At 43.3% G+C, this 21342-nt stretch overlaps 1 protein-coding gene across 1 annotated transcript in view; it reads right to left on the bottom strand.

The window, feature by feature from the left end:
- Positions 1-21342, bottom strand: part of tmeff2a (transmembrane protein with EGF-like and two follistatin-like domains 2a) — a gene marked incomplete at its 5' end in the record, with an annotated part of 99449 nt that overhangs the window by 42996 nt on the left and 35111 nt on the right. The window contains 2 exons of the mRNA XM_079230859.1: positions 4892-4918; positions 15875-16004. Of these exons, the coding sequence (XP_079086985.1) occupies positions 4892-4918; positions 15875-16004 (157 nt within the window). The remainder of the gene's footprint in view (positions 1-4891; positions 4919-15874; positions 16005-21342) is intronic.

A 21342-nucleotide genomic window follows, 5' to 3' on the forward strand; every position in this document is an offset into this window, starting at 1 on the left:
AATAATAATAAATATATATATATATATATATATATATATATATATATATATATATATATACACATACATATATACATGAGCGTGACTTTTGCCGAGACCCACAGAAATCGTCAACGCCCACGGCTTCGGTCGTCCCGTGTCCGCCATGTGAGGGTAATTCAATTTTCTCCACGGCCCAATTTGATTTGAGCAAATGTCTGATTCGGACTAAAAGGGGGGCCATGTGACCAGACTCGTGTCCTCAGGGGATGGCTTTGCACGGCCTCCCTTATTGGATAAAACAAACGCGCACGCGAGAGAGAAGAAAGACACTGTGGCGAGGCCCCGGATGCAGGAATCGCAGCTCGCCCGGCCGCCTCGCTCCACAGACATTCACATGTGGACTCAGAAGAAGCTGGCAGCTGGCCAGCTGACCGGAGCTTTATGTGTGTAGATTTATCCCTGGCCGTTAAAATACATTTGATTTTTACTCTTCGCTGCTGATTTCCTCTATAGGAGTCCAACCCGCCTTTAACAACCACTTTCTTTAACCTTCTCCCCTGCTCATAAAACACCAGCAGCTGTCCTCCTCCTCCTCCTCCTCCTCCTCCGCCCGTCTCTTCTACTGTATCTCTCTCGACCTCCACTACGATTCTATCTTCATAGGGTGTGTGTTTGGATTCTCCTCCTCCTGTCCTTGCCCTCGCCTTTCAACCCCCCTTATCCCTACTGCGCAGATACCCTCTCTGCCCCTGAGCTATTTTTTCCTTAATTGTCTCTTTTTCCTCCCGAATGATTGATACGTCAAATTTATCTGACAGATGGAGACTAAGGACAGTTCTCCAGCTTTAAAACACCCAGAGGTCTGGAGAGGTGGAGCGTTCACTGCGGAGATATTCAGAGTAAAACCTCTCTCGCTTGTTTTCAGAGGATGCCGGCTTATTTTTTAATGCGGATAATGACGCTAAACTCTTCACCCATTTCCCCCGTCTGATGCCTCACTGTCCATTTCTGACGCTCGTTTTCTTTTCTTTTTTAAACGACTATACTTCATGAGGAAATGATTTCCTGTTCCAGCTCTAAGTTCCTCCTTTGCGCATTTCCTGCGCTCTGTTTAGCGTCTGTGTTTTGCCACAAATGTGACGTTAACGTCGAACAAATGTTACGGTAAAGGCAACGACACATCCCCATTTGAGGAGCTTAAACTTAAATTTACTTTCGGGCATAAATCGGAAAAAATTCAAAAGTTTTGACACGACCTTGTCGGCTGATGTGGAGCACTTTTGGAGTCTATCACACCGACAGAATTTATTCAAGAGAGACTCTGAATTATGCCCCCCCCCAACGCAAACACTGCAGCCTCCATAAAGTTCTCCTCGAGAACAGAGGTGAGATTATTGATTGCATTTTCAAACTCCATGTTTTATACTTTTAGCATTTCAAAAAGGATGGGGCTTCCAGGATGGGTACCAAACCCATCAGTTTGATACCCATAGGCCTGCCAATTACACTGGAAAGGTTTTATGCAGTCAACTGGATTGAAACAATAAAACATGAGATTATCAATATACATCAACACAGGACTCTGACGTTCCAACTCCACTGGGCGGTCGGTGTCACGCTATGTAGCCGGGCATGCTAACGTTAGCGGCACACAAACACACACTTTCATCAACTACACTTCGGCAGATGACCAAGTGCAGGTTTGTTACATTTCTGTTTCTTGTTCTGATACTTTGGTTATTTTATGAGAATTAGATCACAACATACTCTTTATCTTACTCTTACAGGCACCTGTGAATGCTTTTTTCTTTTCTTTTACAATTGCAGTGAAGTTATGGCGGAGCCTTGCAATAAAACGCTGAACAACAAGTGTGTGTGTTCCCTGTCCAATACACAACACGGCCCAGAGTTATGGACTTAAAATGGCATTGCTTGATGGAATAAAAGAGAAAAAGAGACACATGCCCATGACAGACAGCCTTTACAACCCCACGTGTGAAAATGTATGTTTCATGTTGTTACTTTCTTCCTGGTGTTTCTTATCGCTGACTGCCCTCCTCCTCTTTCTCTGTTTCTTCAGTTCTGTTATCTATTTTGTGACTTTCCTCGGGCCAATTCTTTGTCCAACCCCACCCCTCCATCTCTCTCTCTCTCTCTCTCTCTCTCTCTCTCTCTCTCTCTCTCTCTCTCTCTCCCCCTCTGGTTGACCTAGCACCGGTTTCATTTCCGCTTGCTCATCCGTCTGTCTGGCGTCTCTTTTTTTGTGTGTTTTTTTTGGGAGAACTAATCTCTTTTCCAATCTCGCGCTCATATATGCTTGTGCATGAGAGTTAATGAAGGAACGGCACGGGTAAACAGCACGACGTGGGAGAGACGCAGCAGAATGAATATATGCATGCGTACAAACATGCGCCGACAGACGAACTCCACCAGCGGCCGCGTGCGGTCCGGGATGACAACAGCTGCTGGGTCCTGTTCGGCAATTAGGCATCAAATAAGAGTCTCACTCGAATGGCACATTGATAATTAGCCGGGGCTTTGGCAGGATTACGATACGAACTATCTTCTCCATCACTGCAATAAACTCTCGCGCACTTCCCTGTCCTCTGTCAGCTCCAGCATGTATTATTTGTAATGTTGGTCACACACTGCTGTGTTACTCCCACGTGAGAAGGAATTTAAAGTTGAAGTCTAAGAGAACAAGGTTCCCCTGTACCACATGTGGCCTGCGATGACCTTGCATGTCTTTTTTCTTTCTTTTTTTTAACTAGCCTTGAGTATTTTTTAGTGGAAAAATGACAGTGGCAGTGCACATGTGTTGTATAAGGAGATTTGTATATCGGACCTCCCAGTTGTATAATAAAAAACAACCCAAACAAACCCAACAACCTCAGTCAAATTAATCAGTTTGAGATTAGAACTCCCGAAGGACTGTGCCAGTTACGTTTTAGTGAGCCGTGTACACAGAAAATGTGTAATTGCATTTTGCATTTTCCAAAACACACTATCAGTTTTCCAAATTATTTCCTGCCTCCCAGGCCATGAATTTCAGGATGATCCGAAAATGATCTTTGCTGAGACTCGAAAGTAGCTTGAGACAGAAAATCCATCACATTTCTCTGTCACCGTCACATTATCATTCACTGCCGCCGTCAAGAAAAAAACAAACAAACAAAAAAGCCTCTCTTCTTTTTTTGATGCAATCAAGGCCACGTTGATATGTTTTTTCTTCTTCTGCTTTGTAAACACTCCATGCTCCCGGCCAAATTACAGAGACATAAATAAATTTGATGGATAAAAAATAAAAGGCAATGAAATGTGTATTGATATACAGAATGTTGGCAGGCAGCGGTAGCTTAATTAAGAGAGGGGGGGGGGGGCTTCCATCTCGATGAAAGTCCCGGCCCACCAGCGTCCCGATGACCGGTCCGACTCTGGACTTCAGTATTTCCCACAGGATCGCGCGGCTCTTTCACTGCATGTTTACGTCTCTGCAGAACGTTGTGCTCCTGAATTTAATGCTCGAGTAAACAATTACATTATTAACACAAATTGGTTGTATAGAAATTAATGACGTTGACGCGGAAAATAAGTACCCTCACCCCGGGCCCTTTCCAAGCCAAACTAGAACCGGTCGCCGCACACTGGAAGATATGCATCCCGCTGGGAGAAAAATACTTAAAAAAAAAAAATCAGTGGTAATCTATCATAATAAGCACCGCCGCTGCCATCTGGCTTCCAATTAGAAAGCTGAAATAAAAATATATGTCTCATGTACTCCTCATGTTTGTCTCCTGCACTTTTTGCATTGTCGTATATACCTTTTTATTCTTATCATTCTTTTATTTTCCCCGTTAATCCGCGCTACTGCTGCCCTTGAGCGGCTGCAACAACCACATTTCCATTCAGGGCATCGACAAAAGGTTTATCTTGTCTCATCTTATCTTTCAGTAAAATGGCCATGAGGGGGCAGTGGTATCAAGCTGTAAACACAACACTGACAAATTATCACATTATAAAGCTGCCATTGTGAACGTGTGAGCAAGCAGTCTCCTATTCACACATAAAAAAAGCATTAATGGAGCCACATTTCCATTCATGTGGGGTCGTGTGTATTTGTTCACCAGATAGTGAGTCAAGCTCGTCCTGTGACCCGTTAACAATATACCAATAATTGCAGCTTTAACGAGGTGTATAAATGAAATAAAAAAAAGTATCAACCTAACACGGTTAACGGAAACAAATGTTTTCATTATTGTATTGTGTCACATTTGGGTGTTTTCAACCATTTAACGATCTTTTAAACTTAAACCGCATCCGCTTCAAAACATTGGTACTTGTGTACCGTGCTGCAAACAGATGGGGTCCAGTCTACATCCAGGACACGGTGAAACCTCACACCCCAGCTCGTCCACGCCGCTCGGCTTCTGCCAATCGGCTTGTAGCTCCGTCACTGCGAGCTAAACACTCAATAAAGTCACGACTGTTTGCTGTCCTGGCTCCTCAATGGTGGAATGAGCTCCCCATTGACATCAGGACAGCAGAAAGTCTCTACATCTTCCGTCGTAAACTAAAAACACTTATTTTTCAACTAAGGTAGCGCCGTAGTAGCACTTAAATGGCACATACTGATAGCACTTTGTGGTTTAACTTTATTGAAGAAATTGTACTTTCTTGATTCTTGTTGGTCTGAGTTTGTACTCATGGTTGAATGCACTTATTGTAAGTCGCTTTGGATAAAAGCGTCAGCTAAATGAAATGTAATGTAAAGTCAAACCTCTTTGTTTGTTCATGAATGCACACCATATTGTTTTAGTGTCCAGAATAAGCCAATTTTCTTTTAAATAACTGCATTAAAAAGCAGCGCATGTGGAGTCAGAACAGAGGAAGAGGAGGAGAGTAATCTTACCGTCGTCTCCTGATCCTGAGCCGGCATCTGTGGAGGAGAAGGAAACAGTTATTAACCAGTGAGTCTCACACAAGCACAGACGTTGGCAGAGTGAGCCTGTGTGTAAGAGTGTGTAAGAGTGTGTGTCTCGGCCTGTGAATATCTGCCTGTGAACTGGGGCTGTAATGAATGCCATTTCCTTTTCTCACATTCAATGCTATATTAATGCTCCTCATCCCAAACATCCCACATAACCTTTTTTTATGAATATAACTCAGTTTTGTCAACATCAGTACAGATGTGGTTTTATAAGTGTAATGTACGGTGCTGCTGCTGGTCTGTGAGCCCAATACTTTGTTGGATAAAAACATGTCGGAATGGATTACATTTATTCTTCTTCTTTTTTTATACATTTTGACTTTTGGCCGCTCTGAAGTTATTGGAAATGTTTTTATCGAGATTCAGAACCAAATCCTACAGACAACGCGGGAATCTAATCCTGCAAATAGTATTTCACAAATAACATGTGTGTGGATCTTTATCTGCGGCTTTGCAGAAATACCAAGTTTAAAAAAATAATGAATAGTCATGCAAAAAAATAAATAAAACATAAAGCTGCATTCAAATATTGATTTGGAAGTCCGATGTCGACGTTAAAAAGGAGCTTCGAACTATTTGTTCCAGCTCTCGAGCCTGTGAAGAGTGAGGCGCTGTATGTTCTTTTTACGTGCACTTGAGTGACACAAGTTCTTTCTAAAGATGGTGCACAAAGTGATGCTGAGAAGAAGAAGAAAAAAAGTGAAGGGTGCCCTGAGGGCGTTGAGCATCGCGCATCTTCTCCACTCTATGGCGGCACGTTGATGATAACGCCTCCAAATATGAACCTCTCCGTGGTCGGACTGAGGGAAGACGCTCGATGCGTTCGAAGGTTTACGGCCGGCTCCTCATCCACGGCTTTCACACCGAATCTGTGCGGAGCTCCCTTTGACATGCCGAGCTCGCTGACACCATTTAACAATGTGGCTGTGAAAGGGATACTGATGAGCACTTGGAAAGGTGTAACCTGAGCCGCGGCATAGAGCGATCCGCTAAAACGCCCCGAGGCCAGAGACTAGACGCAGGGCCTCGGAGGACTGTGGGGTAATAGCTCGGGTCCATGCGAATATCATGTGAGAAGGGTTTTAGAAGAGGCGGTGCACACAGTGAAACACATGGGGTCCGCTCAGCTGTCCTGATACTTTTAACGACGAGGGCTTTGGGTCGATGAAATGCATTTCAGAACGGGATGAAGCCACGTCTCCAGTGTGATGCTTCTTTGAGGTCAGAGCAGCAGATGGTCAGATGTGCCAAGGGGAAAGCAACTCAGTCAATAATCATCAAGGTGGGGCCGCCTCCAAAATCACAGCAGACATGACGTATTGTACTGGCAACGTTTTTTTTTATATTGAATAATTCAGTTTCTTTAATATAGACATGGTAGTGTGAAAGCTATAATTACCGGCTTGCCGTCGTATGTCAAGTCCCCCGTTCCCACACGTCTGACTACATTGTCGTCACTTCATCATTTTATCCTTTCAGACGTTCATGTGAAAACGTCTTCATTATGTGAGGTCGCAGTGCCCTTGACCTTGTCCTTGAGTTCTAGCGGATTTTTGTGCCAAATGGGATGAAAATCCCCAAATTGGGTTCACTAGAAAGGTGCGGAAGTTTGGGAAACCCCAAAAACATATTGTTTCAGCCGGTGTGCAAGCATACAAATACAGAGTGGCAGACAGCAGTGAAGGAGTGGTCCTCTCCTCCTCAACCCACACATTTTCTGAACAAACAAAATCTACCATCCTCATATCATCTGGACAATGCACATGATGCCATCATCACATAAAGATTGCACACATAATTCCAATGATCTAAAATCTACCAGTACAAGATACAGTACTTTACATCCCTGAAGGACACTTCTTAATTATGGGGATAAATCAGCATTAAACATCCTGAATATCATCCCTCTGCCTCAAGGTTGGTGTTGGGGAAGGTTTATCTGGCATTGGGAGCTGAAAGCAGAGAATCTCAGTGCAGCTAACTGAAAAATAGGGGGGATTGGGATTAGAGATTGGCTCTCGTGTGGACAGATGAGAGACTCGTCTTATCTAGTTTGGGGTTACTTTAAGAGATGCTGATGGACTAGGACGTTACCCATAACGATATTAAACAATGTGTACTATTACTACAAGAATATGCTCCCACGATTCCTCCAAGAATAAACATATGTATCTCGATTTCTGAATGAGACTTGGGTAGATGCATTACCAAAACAAATAAGATCAAGCGAAAGGTATGGACAAACATTTTATTTTTCTGTAGGATGCTTTCTACAATGTTGTCAGCTTTACGAATATGAGCCTGTCAGTGTCCAAACAAGCCCTTTTACTGGACATTGCAGCCCGTTGTCTCGGCTGCCAGCTGCAGCGCTCTCGCTCAATACAGGACCAATTAAAAAAAATCCAGGGTGAAAAATCCAGAAGTTTCCCTTTGATCCACAAAGACGTGGAGCAATGCTCCAACAAAGGCAGTGGAGAAGAAGACTGCAAACATGGACGCAAAATATGCACAGTTCAAAAGTCGGCGTATGAAATGCATACGCCACGCTTAATGGATCTCAACGACACAGAAAATGCATTTTGTTGAGACAAAGAAAAGAAACAGAAACTGCTCCACCGTTGATGTACGTTTGTTTAAAAGAAAACTCCACAGGTCAACTTTGATATATATATATATATATATATATATATATATATATATATATATATATATATATATATATATATATATACACCTCGATGCACAAAAAGCTACATTCCTCTGTCTTTGAATCTGCAGGATTTCCGTGACCTTGGTTCATGTGGGACACTGCATGTGCAGTGTTTCATGAAAAGGCTTAGCTCGAAGGATCAGGCTGAAGTCAGAAGGGGTTCATGGGAGATCAATAAAAACCTTTAGTATCTGTACCAGGCCAGAGGTTTCGGTAGAGAAAGACTGGCATTAGAAAATAGAACAAAATGGCAAGGGAGATAAGCACAAGCGCACTTTTCTGCCCACTTGTCTGCCAAATAAAGGGTCACAAAGAGGAGATATCACACAATTTTATTTTTTGAGAGGCACAGAAGAGTGAGCATGACGGCAGAGGAGTGCCAAGAGAGAGAGAGAAAAAATTGGTTACCTTTGTAGACAATAGATGATTGAGGTGATTTTCTTTTCAGTTTCGCAGCCATTGATTAGACGAGGGAGGAAGGAGATAGAACGAGAGAGGAACCTTCGAGGGTAACTGTTATTAACCTCACTGTGCGGCTGACACACACACACACACACACACATGGCAGACACTCTGCATGGCAGGCGGTTTTATGTATCAAACTACTTGTGTGTCCTTGTAAAAATGATTCTCATATTCTGAAGAGCTATACTGTGAACTATGGTGATGGATTTTTTTTTTTTATCGTACACAAGCAGCACCACTTCATTCTTTGTACAACAACTTTGTATAACTCAGATGCGGAACAATGAAGGTATATCTGCAGAAGTTGAACACTCACAAGAGATATATCGTTATATTGTTATTATATATATGTGCAATATCTGTGACAGCAACAAGAGGCAGATTATTGGAGCTGGGGCACGTAGAAATATTGCAGCTTTGAAGGATACGGTAGATGTCTGGGAAGAAGACTTGTAGAACAAGTTTTTGCACCTTTGAAAATGATTTTCCATCAAAGCCGAACCTGATAGGAAAATGTTCAGCTCAGTAGGAAACATGGGTTTTTTAATCTACTGACCACAGGGGTTGGCGTATCCCAGGATTCTGCTCCAATTTTCACCGCCAAATAGCTTTCTAGACAGAACACAGCTCCAAAATTAAAATCTCAGAAGCGGCGGACCGTCCGGGTCCTCACTATATCACCCAATAATTTGCCAGAATTGCTGACTTTCCCTCCCTGATTGCGATGAGAGAGTACTTTTTTCAACCGGCCCAATATCTCTTGGATTTATGAGCATATTGCAGGATTCTGCATGGCGCGATTTACGTCCAATGTCAACATGTCAACATTAATGGAGGCAGAAAGCACAGGGGAGGAGGGGGGGGGGAGTGAGGGGGGGGGGGGGGGGGGGGGGGGGGGGGGGGGGGGGGGGGGGGGGAGGGGGGGAGACGGCCGACACAAATCTGCAACGAATGCCTGCAGTTCATTTCCTGACCGTAACTCACCAATGCTAAGCTACTGCAGAAAAGCACACACTTTACAAAACAGTGGCATTTGAATGCAGCGCATGATTTTGCATCTAACCCTGATCACGTCCTAGTCTGGAGATAGGGCTGTCCCGACCTGAAATGTCCTTCAGAAAGACCTTGAATCCCCCTGCTGCTCAGTAGCTCATCTTGACCTCTGACCTCCCCGGAGAACAAGCAACAAAAATAAATCTCCCTACAGATCAATAACGTCTGAGCACATTATCATTTAAAGTGCTTAGAATCCAGATATCATTTGCAACCAGCTATCACTGACAAGACCTGATTTTCTTTGTATACACAGAGAATTAGCGGTGTACTGATGACTTCTCCTGTACTGTATGTGAGATCATAGACACCGATTCTCCTTTAGCTCCTGATCTACTGCTAACCCGGAGTGCACGTCTTAAATCACCATAAACATATGGCTCCTGTCATCTGTTGGTGCTCAGGGCTTTGCAGAGCGACAAAACGGTGATTAAACATGTCATCAACATTTTAACAGTGTGTCAATTAAACCCTTTCCCAACTCCCCATTGAACGACTTCCTGGAAGTTACACTGTTGACATTTGTGAATGGCGTTGGAAAGTGCTATGTGAGTGCTTGCCGGAGCTAAACTCCCTCCTTTGGGGGAAATAGACTGCTTAGTTTGTAACACTTGGCCAAGCTAATGCTCCGCACTGCGCTGGGCTAGCACATGATGTGATAGAAAAGTGGTACCATCTTGTGGTAATCAGCTTTATACTGGTTTTGCAACGCTGAGAGTTCTCCCTGTTATCGGCCTCTAAATCACAACTTCCTTATCTGTCGGTGACATCAAGGTGATAAAGACCTGAATGCACTGGAATAAAGGAAGTGTGAATTTGCTTCTTCGCCTGACAGATGTTGCGCTGAGAAAAGTCAATAATGGGCAACGATACCCCACTTTGTCAGACGGCTCAAACCTCGGTGGAATAATGTAGCGCGCGACGAGCACGCTTTTCTTCGGCAGCCATCACGCGATGCCTCTCCTCCGGGCCAAAAAAACAGAAGGCTCCGGCGTCACGTTCGTCTCTGCCTCAGTGTCGATACTTAGCATGAAACTGGCACCTCAGCATGCATCCTGTTTACTGTTTGGAATGACAGCAGACTCTAACGTCTGGCCCTCTTGGCCTTCAGCGGCATCCAAGAGGGTTAATGGGAACACAATAAACTGTGCTGTCAGGTGGCTGCTTGTGTTTGCTGCACACGCCGAGAAGGTCTGTCGTGTGCAGTGAACACAAGGAGAGACCTGGTAATGTGACGAGATTGGTCAGCCGTGCGTGAGCGTGCACGTGAAGGTCGAACACCGAATAGGAACATTTGAATAACCGCCGCCCTTCCCTCTCAACTACCGCTAGGGCGATATTCACTGAAGTCTCTTCACACTCAGCACTCGATGGCTGACAATAGCGGCTGTGACATTGCTGTGACATTGTGTTGACACGACAGAAAAATGACAATCTGAGATGGAGCTTTGGATTTACATTCATCAGGTGAGTAGGAATGCAATGTAACATTTATGCTAATGTTGCTCTGTTGCCTCTAGTTTCCATTCAAAAACTACATTTTACATGATTACCTATGAACAAATCACGCCAACATTATGAGTTACGTTCGCTCAATACTAATATTTAACATTATAAAGCATGAACGCATCGTAATATAACTCAGTGCAACCCACGTACGTACGTTAGCCATTAGCTCCGTTATTTGGTCAGCTAACGTTACCAGTTTAGCTAACGTTACCAGCTCTCCTCCTGCCGGTTTATTCACAATGTAGGTATCTATGGTAAAGTAGAAAAACGAGCTCCATCAGGTTTCTTTCATTTTATTTTGGCATTAAATTGGTAAGTATCATTTTCTCGTGACATACCTCTTGCTGTAGGTGGTAATAGGTCATGTTTGTGAAGAAGCTAAGCATAATGACTTCATGAGGTAATGGTTTAAGTCTGAATAAGTTGTGTAATATTACTTAAAATACAATTGTTAATGTAAACACAATTACAAACCAGCTATGTAAAAGCTAATGAGATAATTTAATATGATAAAAAAACAAGTCCATGTGATAGGATGTTTTCTCAACGTTGACAGGACTCCCTGTTCTCATTTTATTTGACACGTTTTCATATATACATATATATATATATATATATATATATATATATATATATATATATATATATATATATATATATATATATATATATATATATATATATATATATATATATATAGGTACCCCAGCAAGGAAAAACAAGTATTGGAACTGGCAAGCAGACATGTATCCATTATGTTGGAGAGAGAGAGAGAGGCTTCGTGCCAGTACATGTACAGCTCGGCTGAAGTAGTTCTGATGCTTGCATTACTTACAATTAGTTACTCGTATTCGTGATATCTCTTAGCGTTTTTTCGTTTGCGCTGGCTTAACAGAGTATCAACTAAATGGCTAAGTGGTGAAGAGAGCCGAGAGGAAACTCTTCAGAAGTAGCTGCCTGCCCTACTTTTCCACATGAAAGGGTTTGTGTGCAACACTTACTTATGTAAGAAAGCTCCCACACAGCAATCTCGTCGTGTGTTAAACTTTAAAATGAAAACCAAGCGTTTGTAAATTACGACATCCCCGTGTCATTACTTTTATTTGTTGTATTTAGGTTTAATAACTTTAACAACTTTACCAACGCTGCAGGACAGAGAATGGCAGGAATTTAAACAACCCAAATCAATTTTACTTAAAAACATCACCTTGTCAGGTCATGATAGCTTGTTGCTATGGTAAATACTTAACTGAGAACTGTATTTAATGAGAAAAGTTCAAATGTATTTTTTATTTAACAACCCCTTACATATCTGTTCACTGCTATTATATTTGAATGAGTGCATCTGTTCTCCACTGAAAGCTGACGTCCCCCTGAGGAGAGCTGTTTCCTAGCTGCCTTTGACCTTTTGGAAGCTACCGCAAACAGAGGCGGATAATGCTCACATTATTACTGTAGATTACTCGTTAAAAACCTCAATGAATGAGTGGAGAAGCATAATAAATGCAGATGCGTGCCCACGGGGCACAAGGACTCACTGAGTGTCTTGATGAGTTGTGAATCATAATCTGACCTTCAGTCACCGGATGTTTATGTGAAGGAATATCTATCCCAGAGTTCACAGCGACAGAGTGGTGTCTATTTGTTTGGTTTAATTGGCAGAGACAAGTTGCAGTTTGATTGGCATGCATCTGCGCACATATTATATTATTCAAATGTAGTATGAAAAGACTTGGCAAGTAGGTGCAAAAACAGTGTGCTATGAACACCAGCATATTTAGACAGTACAATAAGAATCCAGTATGGCGTCCCAAGGCGACCACATGAGTGTTTTACAGAGAAAAGGCAGCAAAGTGTGTATGTTTTAATTATTTAAAATAGTATTTAATTATTATTACTAATTATCTCTGGGCCACTGCTGCATTCATATTACATTTAACACATTTTCAGTCTGCCATCATTTATTTGTTTGTCTCAATGGTACGTCTTATTCGACAAAGTTCTCCCCTCCCACCACACGCGTCACTAAAATGACTTGAGCGCACAATAACCCGCACATCTAGTATTCAAGATAAAAACCACTGTGCTATACTTAGACGGAGGGAGTGAGGCTCGGACTCCACTGGAATGAAAATGGATTGGGAAGCACAGTTGTTTTATTGTGGCCTTGTTCTGGGTGAACGGCGTGAGGGAGACATGTGACGCGTACTGTAGAACCGCTGTCACGGTTTGTTTTTTCAGAGGGCCGCGCCACAAACACATCCTTGTTCGAAGCCATGCGTTAACTTTCTCAGAGGAAGAAAGGCGACTCTATCCCTTTGCTCCTTCAAAAAGATACATAAATCCATATCACGCACACTGGCTTACGCCATCACATGGCTCGCTGAAAAGGGGACCTCACACACCAGCATCCAAATGGAGCACTTCAGAGAGTGAGAGGCTGGAAGCTCCATGTGACTGTGCACAGTCCTGCCTGCACTGGCTCACAGACGCCACTGCTGATGCTGGCGGCCTCCGCGCGTTCCCTCTGCTGAGCCGTGCTCGCTCAAGGGCCTCCTAATGGACTCCTGCCTGCCGCCTGCAACTGCTGCGACTGAGTCAGCGGCTGCTCGACTCGAGCCGGCGACGCTGCAGCCGAAGCCGAAGCAGTGATTCACGCGTGCCTCGGAAAAACCCGGCAACATCACCTCGCCGGCGGACTCGCTCATTCACTACTCACTCAGAACGTGACTCACTAATTGGTCGATTAAGAGAGAGAGTTGGCCTCGAGGGCGTGAGGGGAATGCTCATTGTGAAGCAGGCGCTCGTCCGTTTGGATTCGTCGTAATAGGATGCAAATACGTTAATGTGGGCCAAAACCTTACGCGTGTTCTCATGATGTAAAACTAGACGGGGTAAAGAAAAATGTGCTGCGAGTATAATAAAAAGTGACATAAATGGGAACTAGACTTGGGCGGTAACAGCGTCTTTAAACCTTTTGTACTTTCGCCCGCGCTCTCACAGCGGGAACCGGCGGTACCGACACATCAGTGGGCTGAAGAGAGATGATATGGTGGTCAGACTGGCAGTTCATGTGGCGAAAAAACTGCTTTTGTGTTTTGAAAAAGAAGAAAAAAAGCAGTCGCCATCTTTTTGTTCTGTTCAGCTGCCTGTTGCACCGTAGAGGCCGACCTCTGGAAAAATACATGACATCAACACAGCATCGTAGAAAGCACTGCGTCTGTATTCGGGACGTTTTTTTTTTAATCATACCGTCAGGATTTCTACATAACATTGTATACCATAATACCGTCCAAGCACATATAATATAATAATATAATATATGTATAATTATGTTATGCTAGTTTTCAAAAAGATAAAAAAAAGGAAAAAAAAAAACACCTGGATGGAAATGCAGTAATTTCCAGAGGATCTCATTTTTACTGCTGCCTACAGATGTGAATCCATATAAGCGTTCCCAAACCTTTTTAATGACCAGGAACCTTTAACTTTATGGCGCTGCATACTCCGAGAGGCACTACTGGTCTCCATATCGCGGCTAATGAAGTGGCTGACCTTTCCCGACTGAAGGCGCCCACCCACTCAGCTGCTTAAACGCCAAGTCATATCAGCAAACAGTAATCCCAATTATGTTGGATAATTACAGAGTGCTTCTTCCTTCCTGCCCAAGGAAAGATGACAACAATAGGTGTTTGCCTAATTGGACAGGGCAGAGAAAAAGTATATTCTTGTTTAAAAACAAAGTTACTGTATTAGGGATAATCTACAACAAACTATGCGTTTGTTGAAGGAGACGGGACCTAATTGCTCATCGATGTGAAGCGGTGGTTTGCCCATGTGGAGGAGGTTTTCTTAATTTTTTTAATACGCGAAAAGTATTATCCTGCTTGTACCATGGTCACTTGCCAGCATATTATTTTGTGGCAAAACTCTTTAAGCAAAAAAGAAATGTTGCACCAATGAGTGTCTAGAAAGAACTTTGACTCACCAGAATCAGCCAGAAAAAGTCAACATATATATATATAATAGTCATTATTTTTGCTTGAAAAAGAAAATCCAAGGGGTTTCACTGGGTTCCTCGCAGAATTAATGCGAACGCTCTATGAAAAGGATTTTTAAAATAAAAAAACATCCCAGTAAAGAATGAAGTGGCCATCAAGATGATGTGTGATTCAGTTATTGAATTTTCTGCTATGTTGAGCATGCCTCTTTGCTACAGCGTTACAGTAACCACCTATGACAATTCATGCCTTTTGACATTTATTTAGACGTTACGTAACGCAAAAGGCCATCGCTGTCAAGCTTTCCTCAACTCTCTGTTTTTACTCACCGGATTTAAATAAACTGTGTAATTAACGCCCGGCAGTTGAGCAATGCGTCTTTTGCGAGGACATTGTGCGGCGATGATGAAATCTTCATCTGTTCCATGGGAACACTTGTCACTTGTCATTGAAGTCGTGCTTGTTACATTAAACTTGGGGAAATTACATCAGTCTGTCACCTCTGGCAAAAAAATGTTTCCCCCCCATCATGCTTTAATTCCTCAGAAGTAATGCGATCACTGAACCCCGTTCACTTGAAGTATGTATTGATGAATGTAATATAACACGATATCTACTACCTTAGATTGGGTATTTTTAACTTGAGTTTTACTATTGCTATTTCACCGGTTGGTAGATTTGGATGCAGAGACTGTGGCGTGCCATCTGAAGACCCCCGCAGTGCCACACCAGGTGGTTTTCTGGCGGCGGTTTTCTGTACCTGACACGGAATAAGACATGCAGTGAGCTTGCACCCCGGGGAGGATGTTCTGGGATGGCTGGAAAAAGGTATCTTCCGGCGTATTCGAGACCTGCGGTGAATGAGCGGGAAATTGCTTCTGGCCTCAGACGTCCAGGTATCAAAAAATGAACTGGGCACAAGACGTCAAACATTCGGGAGTTCACGTTTAATGAGTCTCAAATGACCTTGACATTTTTCGCGCGATGATCTTGATGACAGCGCATCATTTCCATACAAAATACACCTTCGGCTTCACATCATCTGCATGCTTCCAGGGTGTCCTCTTCCCTACTTGAGTCTTATCTGTGAGTGTGTACATGTTGTGTCGTGTGTGTGTGTGTGTGACCGTGATGCGCATTTTCCATAGCAATGTAAAATGCACGTACCAGCAGGACAGGCGCCTTCCGACATGATGAGTACTTCAGACTGCTGCTTGCAGGCGTCCCGGCGCAGGAAACACTCGTTCTGGTAGTTCTGATTGTTGGAGCCGCACACCGAGGCATAGTCATTGTTGCACTGCCGAGAGGAGAGGAGACAACAGGTAAGTAGGGGGAGGTCATATACAAATAAAAACATTGAGTGCGTGTCATAGAATAGAGATTAATCAGTATTCAGGCTTTGAAGCTAAGTGCTTAATCCTACACTGTGTGTGAGGGTCGACTCCGTTTCATTTATGCTACTTTAATAAACAAATGTGAAGGACTGATGTTATCATTGTATTAGCTCGCCGATATCTCTGCTCATCATGCAGCATTTTCAAATGGAAAAAGAGAGATAATCCACATATTGATAGTGTATAATTACAGCTTATTTAAAAGAAAAAAAAGAAGTAAAATAAAGATGAAAATGCAACAACTTGAAACTTGTTTCGACCTTTCAAAGACCCCGGCATGAGGAGGATATAGGAATACAGTTCTCGTAAAGCTTCTATTTCCTTGCTGTATTTGGAGACATCTCACTAATTAAGTTTGTCAGATGTTGGGTTATGAATTTGCGGTAGAAAACAGAACTGAAAGATTGCTTTTGTTTCAAGTCCCGTGTATGGCAGACACCATCAGAGGTCCTTTCAGTGCAAATGTGGATTGTTTAAAGACGTCTGCAGTTCAAACTTTGACCTGAGAAGACCTCAACTGGACATGTTGGACTTCATGCTGGGTCCAGATTGGAGAGTACAACATAGAATAAAATGTCTCCAATCACACAATGGCACAAAATAATAATATTAATAATGAGTGAGTGAGAGTCAAAGGTTGACGTTGAGTTTGTTTTCGGTCTGATGCGCATGGTGTCAGCTGTTTTTGTCAGTGCGAAATTGAGGTTTTCAGCCAACCTTGGTGAAACAGATGCTAAATGATTTGGCTTGAACTTGCGTTTTGAGCCAAATGGGTTCGATTATGACGAGATAACAACGGTGAAATACGTTGTCAAATAAAATGAGAACTACCAAAGAGAAGCACTGTTGTATACACATACATACAGCGGTGAAATTGTGCAGAAAATAAAAGACACAGGATACTTTTATCACATTGAAACAGACTGCACAGTTGGCCGTTTGACAGACCTATACATGTACAGGGTGTACATTCGTGTATCACTAAATTCAGTTATAAAGGACAGCTGTGCCTCGTCAGCATTGTATCCTCTTATGGAACTGACATACCATCACAATCACATTACAATTATAACAGCTCTGAAAACATATTTTCAGCTTCCTACTACGAGCTACCTTTACACCCACACGGCTTCTTTTGTTATGTGCGATTCGATTGCACGTCAATACATTTTTCCAAGCTGTAGTTCCTGACATGAATCTCTCACACAGAACACGAATATTAATAATAAAGGCATCAACCAATGACGTTGTGCGTGAAATATATTTAAAACGTACACTATAGTGTCCAACAACACAAAGGCTACGAAGTCTAACTGAGATGACACATTTTATAACTCCTTCCAACCTTTATAGAGGCAGCTCAGACCAGATCGACTTCCTCCGTTCTTACCTTTCACAATAAAAGCCCCAGAAATCTAAATTCATCCGGAGCGTCTGGCTCAAAGGAAAACGTTCTGGGTGAATAGAAACCAGGTAGTTGGTCCTCTGCCTGAGATACAATCTATTCAAACCTTTTATTGAAGAAAGGCTGCAACTGTAACACATTTGCATCTCTGCCGGTACGAATACATTTTAATGCAAAGTTAATACAGTTTTGTTTGTTCACTGGTTCAAAGGCGATGTCATGCACGTATAACATTTGAATCTGACAAATCTGATCAAACCACACCCACACAAATGTGACCAAGCAGACGAACTGACCCCTAACTTCTCGATGAATAATATACCTTCAGATGTTTTCTATTTTTAACCTTGTTGTTGCCTCTATAAGATTTGCTACACATTCTTTTTAATGGGTAATATTCATGCAACATGTTTCTTTTGAGAAAAAGTCTCCTCTCTGGTGTGGCTCCACTGGAGCAGCAGCAGGTTAAGTGACTTGCTCAAGGGCACTGAGCAAAATAGCTGCGGAGGTGCAGGAGAACAGAATGATTTGTTGGCTTCGGAGCAAGTTTAGATTTCCAATGACTGATGGCATCGAGCACCGACGAGTCTTTCCTTTCCTTTTTTTGGGGCCGCAGTGGAGAGATATTCATTTGATTTGATATTGATTCCCCTGTGCTACACCGCAGGAATAACAAATGTGATTATTCAATTGTGAAATATTCCCCTCTATTCCCTGGAAAGACGGAATGGCTATCAGATGGTCCAGAGAAATTGTTGCTCCGTAGTCACATCCCCATAACCTGATTAAATCCAAATGCTGAAAAATGGGCAATGTGTGAAAATGTGTTCCTGCTGGGCGTGACATCACAAGGACAAGGGGCTCGTTTTGAGAGTCCCCACAGGAAAGGAGGCTAAGGAGCTCATGGCTCTTTGTCTCCACTTCTGTTCCCCTTTAAATCTCCAATGGATTGACCTGGAATCTGTTCCCTCTGGGCCAAATCATCCGTCTGTGTGACCTCACAGAACATTACATGACTCACAAAAGCACACGACTGTGGAGAAGAATTCTCACACTCTGTGAATGTTTACAGCCACGTGACCCTCCGACTACCACGTAGTGGAGACGGGCTGCTTCTACGGCCACACTAAGCCGGCGTGAAAATGCATCTTTGTCTTCTCATTTTGGTCCCTGGCTCACACTAAGCCTGTAGTCTGAGCTGCTTAACCACATTCACCAACGTGAACACATTTTTAAAATGCCTGCCTTGAGTTTTTAGTGTGGACAGTAAAAAAAGAAAGAGGAGTTTTGTTAAAAAGAATGGTGTAAGCCTGCTCGGTCACAGTCAGGAGCTATGATGTAGTGCCACCTGTAGCAACCGTATGAGCACTTATTTTAAATACAAGCCTATTGCTGCTATTGTCAAGGACCTGTGTTTATGTCATTGACTTTATATAAGAAATGGACGTAGTCACCGTGACATCACCCATTGGTTTGTTCACTACAGTTTTGAAGCCTCAAGTTCGTCATTTTGGCCGTCGCCATCTTGGTTTTTGCAATCAGAAGCGGGCAGTAGAGGGTGGAGCTAAGTGCAACCGAACTATAAGGCATAAGACATTTTAAGGCATCCAAAAAGCGTTACAATTAACTTTCTTTTTTTTATAATTTAACTTTCATGAACTGAAAACACACTGTGAAAAGGGTTCAAGTTCTCAGACGAAAACACAGACAACTCTCAAACCGGACAACGCCGTGGTCAATCACAAGGTAAAGCATACCCTGCTTTAAGGTCTATTTTACTCTAAATGGGAGCATCATCAAAATGAACCTCATGCTGTGTTGAAGAAGACTGGAACCTAGAGATTGAGACCATAAACTTGTGTTTACAATGTTTACTATTGGGAAAAATCAAGTGAGAAGTCATTTTCTCATAGACTTCTATACAATCTGACTTTGTAAAAAGAGGAGTCGCCCCCTGATGGCCATTAGAGAGAATGCTAGTTAAAGGCACTTCAGCATTGTCTTTCCCTGGCTTTCCTTTTCAGATCCAATCGTTGCCGCCTGATTTGAGCTCATTTGTCGGAACACATTAAGTCACATCTCATCGCAGTAGCAGCGGAGTTACCTTTCCCAAGGTTAACATAAAACTTTCATGAGCAGCAGTCATTTCTTTTGACATCTTTCCAACAAATGAACTATATTTAATGACGACTTCAAACCTTTGTCTTGAGCCATCCAAAGGCCAGCCAGAAAAGGAAAACAAGAATATTCAGCTTAATGATTTGAGGAGATGATTATCATGCTTCGTTCAGGTCAGACAGCATAAACATGTGTACATGGCGGCAGCTAAACTGCTCTAGGTGATCACCCGAGAGCAGGAGGAGACCCAACAGAGACGTCACCAGCTGACGTCACCCTCTGAGACTCCACGGGTGTTGGTTGAGATTGTTTAGGTGTTTGAGTGTGGACAGAGACCTTTAAGGAAAGGACATCGTTTTCACACATAAATTCAGCTGGCTTGGCGACAATGTCATCCGAGACACGCAGACACACACAAGGACTGTTGGCCGCGGGGGGATGGAAGCGCAGAAAATAACCACGCCATCGATTCAGGAGCCCGGGAGCATCAGAACGCTCAAGTGTGAACAGCAGCTGAGAGGGAGAGATGGCAGAATGCACATAAAGACAGTAAAGGGAGGAGGAGTATGGAATGGAAAGAGAAACGGCACACTGGCTCTTGATCAAAGGGATTGAGATGCAGGAAGGGATGGCTGCAGAGCAGAAGGGAGGCAAACACGATGAGTGGAATTGGACGTGGGGTGGAGAAGAAGTCAGCGGAAATGGATGAGAGTGAGACAGAAGGGAACCGAGGGGCAATGAGAGTAAAGAAAGATACCGACGTGAGACGCAGACGGCTGCAGAGCAGGAGAGAAAGAGAGGGAGAGAGATGGAGAGAGAGAGACGAAGAGAGAGAGACGGAGCCCTGGCTCAACACACTTGGCACGATAAAACAGAAACACAGCGCCTGAAGAAACCAAGGCACAAAAAAATAAAAAAGAACATTATAAAATAAAAAAAACAAGAAGCATAAATGGGGACAGAGAGAGAGAGAGAGAGAGGAATAGAAAATCCCACAAAGGAGAGTGGGAGAGAATGAAAAAATGGCAACCCCACAAAGGCTCTTGGAATAGCTTACTGCAGGGCCCGCGCTTTTTTTGTTGCCATCCTCTATCCTTCCCCTCTGTCTCCCACTCGCTTCCCCTCACTCTCACACTCTCTCCCATCTGGCTCAGGCTGTTCTTAACCTGGGGACTCTCGCTTTATGCCAGGCATGATGCAACGGAAGGGAAAGCTGCCCGGCAGAGCCCTGCGGGTGTCTTTTAAGAGTGTCTTCTTTTTTCCGTGAAACCCCTCCCCCCTCCCCTCAACCATCCCCCCATCTCTTGATCTTCACCGTTTTTTTGGCTCTCAACCACGCAGAGAGGAGAGGAGTGACGGGAGGATGGGTGATTTGAAACCTCCGTCTTCCTCAGAGGAGATGCAAAAGGAGGCAGCTGTGTTTACAGTGTGAGTATTCCAGTCTCATCCAGTAAAACTGCGGTGCGTGGGCATGAAGGAGGATCCTGGGTGTCGCCCTTAAGGTGCGTCTCTCTCATGCTCCGGGTGACGAGGACCAAGGAGGGAGCAACTGTGGCGGAAACAGATTGCCAAACATAAAATGAGTCAAGACGTGAAACACGGCGCGTCTTCATCGCGACTGGCGCTTTTTAACTGATCTTCAACCGGTCTCGTCAACAAAAAAAAACAAAAAAAACCTTGACACCTATCTGCCAAGTTCTTATTTACTCATCTGGGAC

This window comes from Taurulus bubalis, assembly GCF_910589615.1.
Source record: "Taurulus bubalis genome assembly, chromosome: 15".
NCBI classification, from domain to species: Eukaryota; Metazoa; Chordata; class Actinopteri; order Perciformes; family Cottidae; genus Taurulus; species Taurulus bubalis.